This window comes from Anastrepha ludens, chromosome 2 (genome assembly GCF_028408465.1).
Source record: "Anastrepha ludens isolate Willacy chromosome 2, idAnaLude1.1, whole genome shotgun sequence".
NCBI classification, from domain to species: Eukaryota; Metazoa; Arthropoda; class Insecta; order Diptera; family Tephritidae; genus Anastrepha; species Anastrepha ludens.
The window spans coordinates 156,112,703-156,130,036 of record NC_071498.1 but is presented as its reverse complement, the minus strand read 5'-3'; the positions used below and the strand labels follow the sequence as shown (position 1 = coordinate 156,130,036).

General features: G+C 39.2%; 2 protein-coding genes across 3 annotated transcripts in view; both read right to left on the bottom strand.

The window, feature by feature from the left end:
• Nucleotides 1–3,490: 3,490 nt before the first annotated feature.
• On the bottom strand, nucleotides 3,491–8,716 carry LOC128855656 (uncharacterized). The gene is made up of 3 exons (XM_054090736.1): nucleotides 8,389–8,716; nucleotides 3,739–4,445; nucleotides 3,491–3,622 (listed from the first exon to the last, which is right to left on the bottom strand). The coding sequence occupies exons 1-3, from the start codon at nucleotides 8,594–8,596 to the stop codon at nucleotides 3,506–3,508; spliced, it is 1,032 nt and encodes a 343-aa protein (XP_053946711.1). The 5' UTR covers nucleotides 8,597–8,716; the 3' UTR covers nucleotides 3,491–3,505.
• Nucleotides 8,717–13,584: 4,868 nt separating this feature from the next.
• Nucleotides 13,585–17,334, bottom strand: part of LOC128855655 (E3 ubiquitin-protein ligase RNF181 homolog) — a 133,653-nt gene continuing 129,903 nt past the window's right edge. The window contains exons 1-2 of one of the 2 annotated variants that reach the window (XM_054090733.1): nucleotides 13,934–14,245; nucleotides 13,585–13,846 (exon numbers count right to left, since the gene is read on the bottom strand). In XM_054090733.1, the coding sequence (XP_053946708.1) occupies nucleotides 13,712–13,846; nucleotides 13,934–14,242 (444 nt within the window). In that variant the 5' untranslated portion in view covers nucleotides 14,243–14,245 and the 3' untranslated portion in view covers nucleotides 13,585–13,711. Of the gene's footprint in view, nucleotides 13,847–13,933; nucleotides 14,246–17,334 lie in introns of those variants that run through there. The other variant, XM_054090734.1, reaches the window with a different exon arrangement.

Genomic DNA, 17,334 nt, shown 5'->3' with positions numbered 1-17,334 from the left:
GACAAATCGACACACGCCACCTTTTCGTCGATTTGAAAGCTGCTTTCGATAGCACAAACAGGAACGGCCGCTTATCACTCTATGACTGGCTTTGGTACCCCGTAAAACTTATACGGCTGTGTAAAATGACGTTGAGCGCTACGGTAAAATCCACTAGGATCGGAAACGACCTCCTCGAGCCGTTCGATATCAATCGAGGTTTCAAACAAGGCGATTTCCTTTCGTGTGATTTCTTTAATCTCCTACTGGAAAAAAATATTCGTGCTGCTTAAACCGAGAATCATTCAAAGGGGACTCTTGGGCAACATTTCACTTTTGACAACCGCGAATTTGAAGCGGTGAAGGACTTTGTACCAGTGTTAACAGCCATAACGACGTCAGCCGAGAGATTAACCGAAGGGCAACTCTTGCCAACAGGTGTTACTTTGGCCTCAGTAGGCAATTGAGAAGTCAAGCCCTCTGTCAAAAAATAAAAACAACGCTGTACAAATGTCTAATAATCCTCGTCCTTGTATACGGCGCAGAAGCTCGGACGATGACGACAACTGATGGACAACTTGGAGCGTTCGAAAGAAAAATTGTTGATCCTCTTCGTGTAGGCGCGAATAAGTTTCGTATCCGACGGAACAGCGAGCTGTATGAGCTATACCGAGATGTGGACATAGTGAAGTGTATTAAAATACATCGGCTGCGCTGGCTTGGCCAATGTCTCGAGGATGAGGAAACCCACTGGTGGACGACGAGGCTCTTACTACGTTGGAGGAATCAAGTGAGGCATGCAATCAAGAATACAATACAATACAGGCAACGTGCAAAATTAGCAGAACGTTATGACCCATCTCCAATCTCAAATAAACGTCAACATTAATACACATGAAACGAAGGGACGCCTGGAGACTCACGGCGGTGATAACTGGCTTTTGGGCAATTAAAGAACAAGCAGCTAAAATGGGCATCCGTCAGAACGCACCCTGACACAGAAACAATTTTTCTTTTCCTCTATGCTAGCAGGCAGTACTTGGGGCAAAGGCAAAGAAATGTTGCAGCCGACATTTAAAGCAAGCCGGCCGGTTTTGTATTATGCTGCTCCTGGCTGGTCACCTAATACCAGCGAAAGGCAGTGGAGAAAGCTCCATACAAGGAGGCAACACCTCCACAATGAGGGATCAATGCTCCCAGTTGAGGAGTACAACAAAATGCTCAGCAAACAGTTTATACTAGGTTGCTACCGCAGGTTTCACCCATGTAGACAATTGCTTAAACCAGATCCACATCCCAAGTGCGTCAGGGAGAGGCGAGATCCAGGAAAAAAAAAAAATCGACAACTACTGGGCCGGACAGTGCTTAGATAGACAATAAACGTCATTTATCGGGAGACGATTACCACCTTCCTAAACTCCCGACCTCTGAATGCCGTCATCTGAGTAGAACCACCGACAGACGAAGAGCTTTAGCTACTTCGAGAAACCCGCGAAACTTTGGCTCAATTACGGTCATTTTCTTTGAAAATGCTACTGATAATGCCATTTCCGTGAAGTGTGAAAGGTGCAGAGGCATGATAAACGATTTTTTGTAGCCGGAAATTGAAAACATGTACCTGGAGGGTCTTTCATTCGAACAGTATATAACATCATATTGTTGTTTTTGTACTAGCAGCATAAACATTACTGACTGTCGTGGGAACGTAGCACTACTTCCATGTCATAATCTATATTTTGGCCGCCAAGCTTGACAATCATGTCATGCATGGCCGTGATGTCATATGTTGCACTTTGCGTCCACGCAAATGGGGAAAGTCCCTAATAGCCATTCACTTGAGAGGTGTCAGGATGATCCTTCTGCATATGGTTCAAGAAGCTCACAACTTCCGGGCTTCGCCTAAGTATCTTCTGGGTAGCTCCCGAGCAATTGTTTGCGAGCGCGCTAATGTGAGAAGGCGAAACATCCCAGGATATCTGGCTGTGCGCCACATAAAAATCCTTCCACAATGAAAGCGACAACAAAGCCTCGGATGATAACTGCTGGTTCTGACGACGACCTCTGCAAACCAACTAAGGACTATGGCATGCGCGTGGAATATCCGGTCCCTTAATAGGGAAGGTGCTTCTGTCGGCTGGTTAATTTCCTCGTGACAGTAAAGGCTGACATCACTGTCACACAAAAGATGCGATAGACGGGGCAAGGCAAGACGTCTACTATAGCTGCCATGTAATAGAGCACAAATTCGGCGTTGGATTTATAGTTGGGCTTCGTCGTACTGTCTTTCACATGGACGAGAATCTCACAATAATCCACATCAAAGCGAGATTTTTCACCATCCCGCTCATTTGCGCCCACGCCCCGACGAAAAAAAGGACGATGTGACCAAAGATTCATTCTATGAGCGCCTGGAGGATGATAATGTGAAGTCACACGGTTTGAAGAATTTATTTTTTATTAGTGTTTCTTCATTCGCTATTGCTGATCGACATCTTTTTCCCTTGACTTTATTGGCATTGTTGTTGTTGTAACATCACAAACCGGATATAAATTCGGGTCGTTCCGACAACGTGGAACCGACTGCCATGGGAACGTCCATCACTTTTGTAATGTTTATTGGTATCAGTGAGTCCAACCATCTAACATAGGCTTTGATACCTCAGATTGGAGATACTTTTCCTCCAAATAGGGTTTTTTCAACAGATATCGCGCGTTATCCCCCCTACATTTGGTTCCAACGCGACGACACTACTTGCCATACAGCTCGTGAAACAATGAGCTGGCTTGACTGTGTCGTCGTTTCGGTGAGCAATTAATCTCTCGTCTCAGACCAATAGATTGGCCACCAAGAACGTGTGATATCAAACCTTTGGACTTTTATATGTGGGGGTATGTTTAGTCTAAATGCATTGCGGATAAACCATCTTCGATTGAGGTATTGGCTTCCAACATTACCAGAGTTATTCACGAGATACCGAGCGAAGCCCTCCAGCGAGTCGCTCAAAATTGGTGCTTAGGGATGGCCGAAGTACGGCACAGTTGCGACCAACATTTGAAAGGAATTATTTAAAAAAATAAATGTCATAAATGGTTGTACACAAAAATAATGAAGATTGCCCAATCAATTATTACAGCATTTTCGTTGTTTTATTTCAATTTAAAATCCGATACCTCGAAATTGATCACCCTTTAGAATAAAATAAATCGATTTTGCAAGGTAGTGTTTTTGTTGCTTATTTTGTCACACGCCTATGTATATTTTAAATAAATTTTACTGTTATTTCGTAGTAATACTTGTTGTAACAGTTAACGCCTCAATTGCAATTCCCAATTTTTTTCCTCAATTTTTTAAAGGGCTTGTTTAACAGTTACCTACTTTTCAAAACTTTGATTTCATCACAAATATTCCTTAGTTACGCTGTTCTAGTCGTAACAGCAAAACACATTCGCCAAAACTTTTTGGAAATGCTGCTGAATTGACAGTCCTTGCCCGGATTCAAATCCGAGTTGTTCCGGTATGTAAAATTTATTGTCGGAGGAAGGCATTAGATTTGCTACTTACCTTCTGTGCTTTCCGCAAACTTTCGCGCGACATTTTCACTGATTCCAAAATGTTTTCTATTTCACCTCGCATATTTTCATTCTACAATATGAAACAAAAAAAAACAACAATTTATTTAAATAACAGACATAAATAATTAATGACATCAATCACTACATTAGCAAAACTCCTCTTCACTAACACACACACACACACACCTCAATTCCCAACGCTGTCCAGCGATGGCCATGATGGTTTGTCATAAAACACGTACTGCAACAAACCGATTTGCATGTGCGGCAATAGCGATCCGTAATATTGCCATGTTGACGACAGCGCCCTGGACGCAGTACTTTTAAATCTCTGCCGCCTGCATTCCGTCCATTGCCGAGCGCGACGAACGAATGCCGCTTCAGGGCCTTACCGTACATATGTATAGTGTCATAGCAAATGCGACAATAATAAACTTTACATTGACGACACAATCCCGCTGCTGGCTGTAGCTCACACTCCGAACAACGCACGCTAGCCGCTTGTGGCTGTGCCTGTACACCAGGAGCTAGTGCAAGCTTACCACTGGCGGTGGACAGTGGTGTTGGACTATGGCAAGATATCGTTAATGAGTTATTTGCCGAGCTCTCACGGCGATAGAAACGCAAATGATTCAATGCACCAATCAAAAAGAAATTCATGTAAAAGAAATCGCGTACATTGAAATTTTCATGTCGCTGTTGAATGTGGTGGCGTTGTTGTTGTTGCACTGCAGTGCAACTGAGTGATGTGGACGGCGGATTGCCTTTGTCGATAATGATTGGATTCTGACAAACGCTACAAACGAGATTCTGGTGATTTTGATAAATACAATTTTCGCACATATTATGTCCGCAGGTGAGTAGGAACGGGCGATTGCTCTTGACGTGAGCATCTGAAAAAAGTAGAGAGGGTTGTTAAAAATAAATAATAAATAATACAGGAATATATGTATTTTCATAAGTAAATGGTTTTTGGTTGTAATACGACAAACACTATTTCACTGTTTTCATGTTTTTGTATTGTTCTAAAGCCCTGGTCGTAAGTAGAACTCAACGATAAAACTGCAGCTTATGAAGTTTGGCGATTCCCAATCGGTGACCCAATCGTATTTATGTATATACATATATGAAAGACTTCAGGTATTCAATGAAACCAATCATATAAACCAACAAATAGTTGTTGTTGTTACTGCTACAACAACCAACAAATAGTTTATTTACCCTCTTAGCAATTATTTGGGTAAATTCCAAGTCATTCTACTGACCAAAATATTATATATTACGGTTATCAGGAATGCTCTTGCTTGTCAAAGTCAGCTCCTTACTAAATTTATTTTAATTGAAAAATTTCCGAGGGTATTTCTGCCATAAATAGGAGAAGCTCGGCCACCTAACAGAAGTGTACGCACGAATTACTTATTTTATTTTTTGGTTGTTGTTGTTGTTTTTGTAGTAGTTCATCAAGCCCTGCTAGTGCGGTGTAATCACCGATCGTCGTCGTCTAACTCATCTAACTGTACTGCTTCGACAGGTTGGGTTCAGAGGGAGAGGCGTGTTAGGCGAGTGGGCTGGAAAGGGCATGTGAATAGGTACTTATTATCGTGCGTGGTACCTTCACATACCGGACATATATTGAGTATGTTAGGTTCGATTCGATAATACCATAATAAAGCCAATTCTGTTATATCGAGTCACTGTCTGGTGGAACTTACTGGAGAGGACGACATCAGTTAAAAAGCTAGAGAGAGTCCAGAGGTCTGCACTCATTGGAATCAGTGGGGCGCTTCGAACTACTCCTACTCTGGCGCTCAATGTAATGTTAAACGTGGTACCTATAGACATCGCAGGCAGAAATGCCGCTGCTCGTACCGCAATCAGAAACTTTGAGTTCATCCCCTCGTCGACGGACCAGTGTGTGCCTTCGCTAAGTCCAAATGGAACTTTCTACACCCATATTCCACCAAGGGAGGAGTGGACCGGGGGCAACACCTGGGGACAGGGCCTCGTTAACCTGTTCACGGATGGCTCGAAGTTGGACGGTAGGGTTGGAGGAGGAGTATTCTGCAAAGAGCTCCCCATCAAACTCAAATTCAGGCTACCGGATCACTGCAGTGTGTTCCAAGCAGAGGTGGCCGCAATTAAAGAAGCAGCTGACTGGCTACTTACTTGCGTAACAACTGTTAAGAAGGTAAATATTTACTCCGATAGCCAAGCGGCCATCAGGGCCCTAGGCTCTATTATGGTGCATTCGAAGCTGGTCAGGGAATGCCTGGTCTCACTCTTTTCATTGCATCAGAATTCTTCGACATAAAGATAATTTGGGTACCTGGTCACAGTGACATTGCAGGAAACTGCGAAGCCGACGAGCTGGCCAGACAGCGGACCTGTGAGGCAATGTGCCCGCGAAAGGAGAGGATCGGGATCCCCTTGACAACCTGCGCTCTATTCCTGGAAGGATGGGCTATGCACCAACTCAGCGAACGCTGGGCAAGTACACGAACGTGTAGGGTCGCGAAGTTCTTCTGGCCACGTTTGGATAGGAGGCGTTCGAGGGATATCCTGGGAATGACAAAATGTCATCTCTCAAATTTCGTGGGCATCATCACGGGGCATTGTCCGCGAGGTACACATGCCGTGAGACTCGAGTCCTTTTGCGTCAGCTGCATGGAGGATGAGGTGGAATCATCTCAGCATATGCTCCTTAGCTGCCCAGCCTTCGCGGGACTAAGATTCAAGTATCTTGGTTCTCATTTTTTTTCTGCGCCTGCTGATATAATATAGCAGGTGTTGACAACAAAAATCTGATGAACTACATCAGCAGCATAATGAGGTTAACACAACCGCGGACTAGTCACCGTTCGTAGTCCACAAACACTCACCACTCCCCCATCCCTTCCCTTCCTCTCCATTCTCTGTCCATAAATGGTATCACAATGGACGAACCAAACTATTTCGTCCAAGTGGGCCCTACTCTCTGGGCAACCATTATAACCTAACCTAACCTAACCTAGGTTCGATTCTGGATAAGTAGGCGATTAACCTAGTACCTAGTTACGCGGATCTCACGAGGCAGCTGAACCCCTTCGTCTGCGATGGACGGTGGTTGGGCTCCGATGACGGCATTCAGTTGACGGATGTTTAGGTAGGTAGTAAGAGACTGCCGATGAATGCCTGTCTATAGAAGTTAAAGCGGTGCCTCCTGACTAGCCTTGGAGTTGGCTCAGCCTCCAACAAATACCCTTAGGGGTGGCCTCTGCGGCATTCGGGGGCGGGTGTTAAGGTAAGTAGTAAGAGACTCCCGATGAATCCCGTTTAATGCCTATCTATAGACTGTCTGGTCTAGTAGATGTGTGCGATCCTGGACCTCGTCAGTGTCATTAAAGAGATGCCTCCCTGTCTCGCCTTGGAGGTGGCTCAGCCTTCAACAAATGCCCGTAGTTGTGGTTCCTGCGGTAGGAACACAGCAGGAATTGCTTGCTGAGCACCTTTACGGGAAGTGTGTTCCTGCCCGAAGTGCTACCGGCTAGTGTATTGAGGACCTCAGTGGAAATTGCGGTTATATGTGCCAAGGAGAGCATACTATCAAAGGTCACCAATACTTCGAGGTTGTTTACGGTTGGTATAGGTGTGTTGTCGACTTTAATTCTCCGTTAGAAGACTCTTTTAAAACCTTTAGTTGGGCACCCGGGTCTGGCCTTTTTTCGCCCTGTTCGAGGAACCTTAGTGAAAGGTTAGCAATAAAAATATATTAAATTTTCGTCCAAAGTCGAAAAAGTCTGACCAGACCCGTTTCAATTTGGCCTATTAAAAACGTGTTTTCAGCAAAGTAATTGACCATGACAGTCGGATCTACGTTACCAGAACGACCTGGATTTATATTCGGCCAAGGACTGGCACTCTAGCAGCACTCCTCCATAAATGGGGAATGTTTTTGCTGTTACAACAACAACTGACAGCAAAATAGTTTGTATATTTGAGTCGAAGGCGCCACATACGTGCCTTACGCCATACCGGAATGCACAAAAACTGGCAACTTTCTACTTTTGCTGTACGGCAAATTTTTGTTGTTATATCAAATTAAATGCAGAAAATAAATGGTATTTAAGCTAATTGAGTCAATTCAAATGCACCTTCATCTTTTCCATAAAATCTTGAAAGAGTAAAGAAAAGGCTAGACGTTACCAAGTAGTGCTATCCCGCAGTTATGGTCGCATCCACCGTCTCTTTCGCTTCAATAAGCACTAATTTTATAATAGGTTTCACAACCAACAAAAACCTGTTTACACACAACGAAATATAACATTTGCTTTCATGACAAGAACATCTGTTGCTTTTTTGTTTATATGCGGCAATACTTTAATTGTGGCACCTGATACGTTTTACACGTCACGCTATTCAACTACGTTAACGCAACGATCTCATTGTGATAACTCCATTAATGGCGAATGGTGTACGCTGGTACAGCAAAAACAACTAGGCATGAATGCGATTCTCTACATCGATCTGTGAAACGATATGGGCACAACAACAACAAAGTCACATCACAGGTCACATCACAGCTTCGATGTAACCACTTTATGACGCTGACTAGAATATATTCTATCATTCTAGCTACATTATCAAGTGAATTTATTGCTTTATTCATATTTTTATTTTCCAGCACATTCATAAATGCATGTGCATATGTATGCATGTGTGTATATGCAATCAACATTGTTTCCATGCCTTTGCCAACCCTACGAAAACAGGATTGCGTTCCAAACAATCGCCTAACACCACAACGAAAGGGCAGAACTTTCAACAAGTATACACCGAACGCCTTTTTGCGAAACTTACCGCCCATGCGGAGATCATAGTTCGTTGAATATTCACTGCGACATTTAGGACAGCAAAGTGTATTCCTCAACGCAGTAGCAACAAATTTCCGATCAAATAATTTTGCCGGCGGACTTGAGCTTTGCATTTTTTCATATGCACTATTTGCGGGAGCGCCCGCTATTCCGCGAGCATTGTTCTTTTTCGATCCATGAGGAATCGTATACATGTTTTAGCACTAAATCGAATTGCACTGGAATTTAATCTGAATATTTCCTACTTCACAACTCAAAAACAAACGGTATTTAATAAATGGCGTGAATGTGCAAACGGGAAAATGCGAATCAGTGTGCAAAAACAAACATACAATAATTGTGTTACTTAGAAACGAAATTGGAAAGGGAACACTTGAAGTTGACTGCAGAGTTGCATTGAAGTTAAACAAAATATTTTAAACGAATTTAGTGAGATGAATTAAAACTAAATAACGAGAAACATAATAATGAGATATATAAAATAATATCTTAAATAAGTGAAATATAAATTAAATAAGTTAAATAAAAATCAAATAAGTTAAATATAGTGTTGGCCCTCTATTGCATTCTTATCATTTTATTGGATTCTTATGGAATTTCGAAGAGCAAAACGAAGCAACGAATTTATGTCGAAAATAAATTAATTTATTTTTTTATGCTAATCCTCGGCCAAACACCCCAAAAGGGTGTACGCGCCAATTATATATATAATCCTTTAGAGAAGGCCATGCAAATCCCAAAAATTGCTACAATACTGTTAACGCAAAATAAAAGCTAATTTTTATATGATTTGAGAACGTAAATTGAAATTTAAGTGTAGGTGTTACGCAACGGTGAATGTATTGCTTGGTTCTATGTCTAAGAAATTGAAAAAAAAAAAATTTAAATTAATATATGTATTATATATTTATGACCTAAACAAAGCCAATACTTCTTATTTACATTTAAAAAGATAATTATTATAAACCGACGAGATTAGTTGATGTTTTTCTCAGTTCCGTTTAGCTTTTAAAGTATCAAAATAAAAAAAAAGCTTTTAAGTTATCGGAATTAAAAAAACCACATTTATCAGGTTTTTAATGAACGAATCTGCAATTAAATATTAAATGTGTACAGTAAAATTAGAAAAGACAAATAAATTTCCTTGTCTGTCAGAAGAAAGTTTCTTTGTCAGAAGTTTTCGTAAATGAAGTTTAAAGAAAATCCACCACCGCTTTGCTTCAGCAAAACAATGCGAGCGCTCACCCATCGGCTCCCACAGGCGAGCTTTTGAGCACTCAAGAGATTGAATGAATGGGTCATTCGCCTGACAGCCCTGATTTAGCACTTAATGATTTCTTTTCGCTCCCGAATATCAAAAATAAAATGGGAAGTCAACGTTTTTCAACGCCTGAAGAAGCCTTTAAATAGTTCGTTTTGGAGGTATCAACTTCTGAGTAGCAAAACTGCTTTGAAAATTGATTCAGTTGAATGCAGTGGGGTATTGACGTCCAAGGAGGATATTTTGAAAAATAATATAAACTCATTTCATTATTATTTTACTGTGATTTCGAGGAAACGCAGAAGTCTATTGATGTCCAAGGAGAATATTTTGAAAAATAAAATAAACTCATTTTCATTATTATTTTACTGATTTCATTATTGGGGCCAAAATATAAAAGGCAACCCTCGTAAGTGCCGTTTTTTCTTCTTTAAAGAGAATGTGTATAGTTGGACCATACTTTTGACAGTAAATTCTTAGAAATTGATAAAAATAAAAGTAGCTTCGCTCGGGTAAAAATCTTGCAATTATTGCAATGGTCATTCTCGATGCTAAAATGAACCTACATATTCCTTTAAAGTCTGCTTATTGTTTGGATGAGAAGGGGTTAAGAGCGGCATCAGAAATAATTTTGACATCAGCGCCAAAATGTCTCGAAAACGGGTGATGAATTTGAAAATTTTAAATGATGCGTCCAACTCTATAAGAATACATATGAATGTGGACATATGTCCAAATCCCGGTCTCACTTACGGTATACAGAAGCTAAAGGTTGCGCCTTCCGAAATCCGCTACGTTATTTTTCTCGATTTTGACAACCGGCTGACGTCATGAGTCATGAGTTTGAATAATACAAAACAAATGCACAAAAAAAAATGGGAAGCAACAAAGAAAAGGAAGAGGGTTCACTTGTTTGTAAATACTGCAATTAGAAGATTTGTGACTTTTAAATTGAACAAACTAATGAAAACGAAAGATATTTCACAAAACAAAAAAAAGGGCCTTTCATGCGGTTTTGCTATGGACCAAAATGGGGTATCTGCGTGGCTTCGGTCAGCTGGAATAACATAACCCAATGAAAACGAAATGCCCCGTGTTAAATTGTGAAAGTACAAATTATAAAAGTACCTCCAAATGCAGTTCTCATGCCGATGGCAAGAAAGTGTGTGTGTTTTTTTCCCCCTTTTTCATTCCACTCGGTAGCATAGGGCCTCGACAAGTCTCAGTCTTGCGTTGGTTTCGTTAGTCTATGTATTTTGATTTTTGATAGGGCAGTGAGAATGTAGTGATGCGTAGTGAGAATGCCCATCTGTCATTGTTTAGAAACAACGCCTTCTAACTGTTAAGAGCGCCATCTGTGTTTCACATTTTCCTGCCAGAAGGATCGCACAGATGGTTGAGGCAGCGCAGTGCTTGGCAGTTTCTATTACTTTTGCTTGCTCTTCCTCTTCCCAGACAAGTATTTTCCCTTCCTCTTGTTTATTTATTCTTAAACGATGACGTCGCAAATAAAAAATAAAAATAAAAAAAAAATTATTTTGAGGGATGAAATCTTTATTTTGATCTTCACACACTCCATTGCTTGTTGGTCTGTCTGCAGCTGTCTAGTTCATCATCATAAATTCCTAGAGTTCCAATGTGGAACACAGGGCCACAACGAATTTCTTCGTTTCGGCTCTGTTTTGCTCGAACCTCTTAAGGGGTTAGGCGTAGTCAGAGACCCGAAAAAATGAAAACATAGCATTAATATATCATATTTCGACTTAACTTTAGCAAAATTTCAAAAAAAAAATATATATAATAATTGCAAAAGTTTTTGCTGTTTGTGTGGAGCCCATTTCAGAGCTCCAGAAGTCACTTGCGGTGACCATCAGAAGCCCTTGGAGATTTATCACTCGGACAAGAGAAATTAGTTTTATTAATAGATAATCTTGCGCCTGATCTAAGCTTTATTTTCAAAATTAACAATATGGCGGCCTCAGCAAATATTTTACAGATTTTCGAGAAAAAAACCGACAATTAACAGATATCTTGCACGGCTGTCAAACCATGTAAATACGAATGCTATATGCTTATTAGACTCAAGTAATGAAACAATACGACTGAAGCGTAATCATATCTTAGACTTGCCATTTCTCTAATTTTGCTGAATTAAATTATTTATTCAACACTATATAAAAAACAAAATACATAAGTTCCTATATGAAGATAAGCAACTCATTAGTACAATTGAAATTTAATACATTTAAGATCAAATATTAGAACAAATATCGTAATCTTATAAGTAGTATTGCATCTGTGCAAATACTACCGCTGATATTAGATTATAAGACCTAATTTGCTGAATATCATTATATTAAGATAGATTGCAAATAAAATACTTACAAAAAAAAAAAAAAAAAAAATTGTTTAAAAAAAAGTTGAAATTTGTGAAAAAAAATCTTCAATCAGGCACGAGTTTTTTGTTTTTGATTATACATTTTATTGAAACCTACCAAGCTGTTTTTACTTTACAGTGATCACCAGTGCAAAAAACATAGTTTTGAGAAAAACGCATTTAAAGTTTTGCTACTTGCTCTCGAACGCTCAAGAGTGCCCGAGCGCCCGTTGTTAATTGTTGAATAACTCGAAAATTCATTGCCGGATTCACTTCAAATTTTCACATTTTTAAGATATTATACTTTAAGAAAATGCAAAAAAAAAAACAAAAATCCAATTTTTTGAAAATTCTGACTATCCCTAACCTCTAACTTCATTTCAGCTAAGCTGTATGATGCGGATTTCTGACTCCATCAGTCGTCCCAGGTATCCGCTGGTATTCCACATCTGTGGCTTCCTTGAGGGTTCCAGTCAAAGGCGGCTCTTGTCTAGTTCATAAGTGTCAAATATTGTAGACGTACGTTTTGAGCAGTAAATGCCCGCTCCCACTCCATCTAAAGTTTTAAAGCCGTCTGCGTAGATGTGAAAAGTCCTATGGCCTGGCTTCATGCATTTGTACCATCCTTCCTCTTCAATTGTAGTACGAAACTTTCTCTCCCAATTAAAGTACGGAGACATGTAGTCTGTGCAACCTGAACTCCACTTTCCTATAGAGCTGTGCCCGAAGGTTCTGCAGGTGAATACTCCAGCAGCCACTAACCTCCTCGCGCCAGGTTTTCCGCCATAAGGTCAATAGGTGGCATGCTGAGTATCATTTCCAGCGTCGCTGTTGGAGTGGTTTTCATCGCTTCTGTTATGCACAGAGCAGCGAGTCGCTGAATCCTTTCCAGTGGATAAATTATAAATCTTCCGACAAGGCGATTAATTTTGCAATGGAACTGAATATAACTTTTTTTTCAAATATTTATGCAGCAATTAACGCATATTTATTTCAATTCTATTAAAGGTGGCACCGGTAAATCAGCTGACTTATTTTTTTCTTTCGCTGTGTCCATGTGTTTGACAGCCGAGAATGAAACAAGGCGAATTCGTTATTTGTTTTCTACCAAGGTGGATTTAATAAGGTGACAGCATTCACCCAGCTGAATTTTTCGCCGTAGGTATGGTTTACGTCAAAATGATATGCTTTGTTTGTATGTATTGGTATGTTTACATTCGTATGTTTACATTTGCTTGCCGATTTTGACATGATGCTTGCACCAAACGCAACAACAAATACATGTAGGGTTTTACTTATATGTGTTTGCTGTCACCTGTAATAAATTCGCCTTGTTTTCTACTTTTCCAATACTTTGCTTTGACACTCAAGCGGACACAACATTGTTGTTGGTCTAGTGCTACTACCTTTAAGGAAAAACGCCTTGGCCACTATCTTGAATACGCCTTGAGCTTTTTCAAACTTCTTCTTTTTCCTGATTGGCGCCATAACCAAACTTACCCTTTCAAAAAAAAAATTAAACAACACCCCATTTTTTGCAACAGAAATTTATTCAAAAATATTCAGGTGCGTACACACCAAAAGTGCATTCCTCACCCACCACCACCCTTTTTCCACTTAAAATACATGTTTATGTATATACTGATAAATTTAGGTGCATTAGCATGGAATTTAAGAAAACATGGAATCCATCATGTAATTTTGACGCTGGCGACGATTGGATTCGTCTTGGCGAAACTCGCGCAACTCCTCATAGACTGGATCATCTGTTTCTAATTCATAGCGGCACATCGGACAAGAATTGGCCTGAAATGTTGAAAAATGTGAAAATTTGAAATGAAACTAAAGAAAAATCGCAACAAAAAAACGTCACACAAATATCGCAATTCGTACCTTTTTCAGCCACAACAAGACGCACTCCTCGTGAAATTCATGCTTGCATGGCAAAATCTTGTATTTCTCATCGATTTCCGCAGCCTGCTTACAAACGGCGCATTCCAGTTCCTCAGCCACCTCCTCTTTGGTAATAACGTGCTCCGGTAGAGCGGCAATAGCACGCTTTGATGCCTCCGGCACTTCAATTTCCATGTCGATGCCATTCATGATGGCCAACACTTGTAGGCGTTTATAGTGTTTGGCAAAATCATTAGGACCCTCGGCGCCGGTAGGTTCGTGACCCATGTCCTCGAAGTAGTCTGCCATTGCCTAGAATGGTAAGTGAGGCCGCGAGAGAGAGAAGAGAGAGAGTGAAGAAATTTTGAGTTTTGAGATTTTACAAATTTATTGATTATTTTTTATTTTTATTATTTTATTTCATAATCTCCTTTAATGATTTCTTTAAAAGACTGTTTGGTGAGTTTAACTTCAGATCGTTGGCTTTATTTAAGTTCTTAATAATTTACGTAACTATGCTATAATGCCAAAATATGCAATCGAACATTGCGAAAAAAGTATTTATTTATGTATGTATGTTAAGTCATTTCAAAATTCACAGCTGTTTGAATTTATGATTTTAAAGTAGTAAATACAATGCATTTGAGAATGTTGCGCTTTCATTTAAATATTTGATCTTGTACATGCGTATGTATGTATGTATGTATGAGACTTTTGCGTCTCATTCATTTTCACAAATTCCATAAATTCCACAAATTTCCCTTACAAATTGTTTTCTATTATATTTTAAATACATTTATACGTATATTTGTTAGTGTGTATGAATAAATACTTGAATGCTTGCTGGTAATAAATTCAACCCTGAAAATTTGAGCAAATTGTACGCAGCAAAAGAATTTTTTCGGAAGAAAACAAACATTTCCGACAATTTAAGTGTACGAAAGTGTTTCACTAGCAGCAAGTGGAGAAAGCGTTTTTGTATAAATATTAAGAAGTTCTTAGAATTACAGCTTGAAAAATAAAAACATGCTTTTTAGATAGATAAAAGGCTTGTAATAGATAAAATGAAGATGAAAAAATTTTTTAGGTTAGAAATAAAAAAGAAGCGTTTTAAGGGGTCTCAGAAGTAGTCAGAATTTTCAAAAAATTGGATTTTTGTGTTTTTGCATTTTCTTAAAGTATAATATCTTAAAAATATTGTGTGAAAATTTGAAGTGAATCCGACAAATACTTTTCGAGTTATTCAACAATTAACAAAGGGCGCTCGAACACTCTGGAGTGTAGCGAACACATAGCAGAATTGAAACTTTCAAGGCAGACAAAGAAAGAGAGAGAGAGACCCGAGAGAGAATAAGAGAGAGAGAGAAACCCGAGAGAGAATAAGAGAGAGAGAGAGAGAGAAATGTATTATATATATATATATATAATTGGCGCGTACAACCTTTTTGGGTGTTTGGCCGAGCTCCTCCTCCTAATTGTGGTGCGCGCCTTGATGTTGTTCCACAAATGGAGGGACCTACAGTTTCAAGCCGACTCCGAACGGCAGATATTTTTGTGAGGAGCTTTTTCATGGCAGAAATATTGTACACTCGGTGGTTTGCCATTGCCTGCAGAAGGGGCGACTGCTATTAGAAAAATGTTTTTCTTAATTTTGGTGTTTTCGCCGAGATTGGAATCGACTATATCATGTCTATGTTATCTTAATCGATTTTCAGGTGTAGGAAAATTTCGAAACATGAAAATTTCAAAATGCGATATCTCTGCGAAAAAAAATTATATTTGAGCAAACAAAACGCCATTTGAAAAAAGAAGGCTTGTATTTAAAGATGCCATCCTTTAATTTTGGTGAAAGAAAACATCTGCAAGGCTACATAACCTCAAATATGGGCAAAAATGGGGTTTTTTGCACTTTTAGGTTAGGATATCTCGAAAACTCAAACTAATAGAGCAATTCTGAGGCCAGATTTGGATTCAGCGCATCATAAACCTTCGGAAATATATAGTCTGGTTTCTGGGTCTGAATGTTGGTTAAATTTTGTCGGCCTGTGTAATTAAATAATTCCTATAACTCTACTGACTGGGACATATGGCTAGAATGCCAAGGGAGCGATCAACGAGAAAGGCACTAGATCTTCGCCCAATTGAAGAAAGAAAAAGTGGACGCCCGAGGAAAAGGTGGCTAGAAGATGTAGAAGCTAATTTTAGGAAAATGCGCGTGCAATGTTGGAGGGAAGTATCTGTAAATCGAGAACGATGGCAAGAAGCTGTGAACGAAGCAATGGTTCACCAAGGACTGTGACGCTAAGAAGAAGAAGAATAGCTCTACATAAATCGATAGCGCAACTTTAAATGCGTTTTTCTCAAAACTATGATGTTTGAACTGGTGATCAGTGTGAAATAAAATACAAGGGACTTATGGAGATATGGACTCCACACAAACAGCGATAACTTTTACAATTATTAATTTTTTTTGAAGTTTTGCTACAGTCAAGTCGAAACATGATTTGTGAAATAAGGCAATTGACTAGCAAAAAAAAAAAATATGGAAAATCATCATTTTTTCGGCGTTCTGACTACCCCTAACCCCTTAAAAGATACGAATTAATGCTAATATATTATTGATAAAAATATATAAATTTTTTCTTTCAAATATACTCGCATGTATGTAAAATACCATTAATCTGGAATTACTCTGAAGCCATATTTTTTTTTTAATTTTATTTGAAACAAACTAAATCTATAGTTTTTGCATGCACTGTTTTGAGTTTCACTGTTTTACAAGTTTCATGTTTTACACTATACTTATTTCTGTAAAGTTTTTAGTATTTTTATCTTTTCAATTCTTCCCTAAGGCAAACAATTACACATACATATGCGCATAGTTGTTACATACACTAACTATGCCCGTACATGTAGGTATCTATTTATCTAAGTATAATTTGGGAGTTTTTTTCGTTCCTCAAGTCTAAATTGATATTTGTTTTTTTTTTCATCCGAGAAATTAGTTCGCTAATCTCCTTTCGATGTAGTCTCTACACTAGTTACATTAGGACTATATCTCTATGCATGCATTAGTTACTTAGTGCGTGTACTAAAACTAATTTTTTTTCCAGTGGAAGAGTTCTAAATACGTATTTGTGGATGAGTGAATACACTGCACCATGTGGTGAAAAGAAAAAATTAATTAAAATAACAAAGTTAACAAAGGCTGATGCTGAAGGAGGTGACGGAAAAACATCTGTTTAGATGCGATTTGTTTCCAAGTTCCAAGTTTATCGTTTCTTAGGCAGTCTCCGTGGCCGAATGGGCTGGTGCGTGACTATTCCGACCTTTCGATAGGGGTTGGATGTGAAATCCCGCATGAAAGTTTTTAGAAAAGTTTTTTCAAATAGTGATCGCCA

Excerpts from the sequence above, each read along its gene's own strand:
- LOC128855656 (XM_054090736.1), bottom strand. The coding sequence starts at position 8,596 with ATGTATACGATTCCTCATGGATCGAAAAAGAACAATGCTCGCGGAATA. Across the intron at positions 4,446-8,388 it reads CTATGATCTCCGCATGGGCG|ATGCTCACGTCAAGAGCAAT; the intron begins GTAAGTTTCGCA and ends TACTTTTTTCAG. Across the intron at positions 3,623-3,738 it reads GGACAGCGTTGGGAATTGAG|AATGAAAATATGCGAGGTGA; the intron begins GTGTGTGTGTGT and ends TTCATATTGTAG.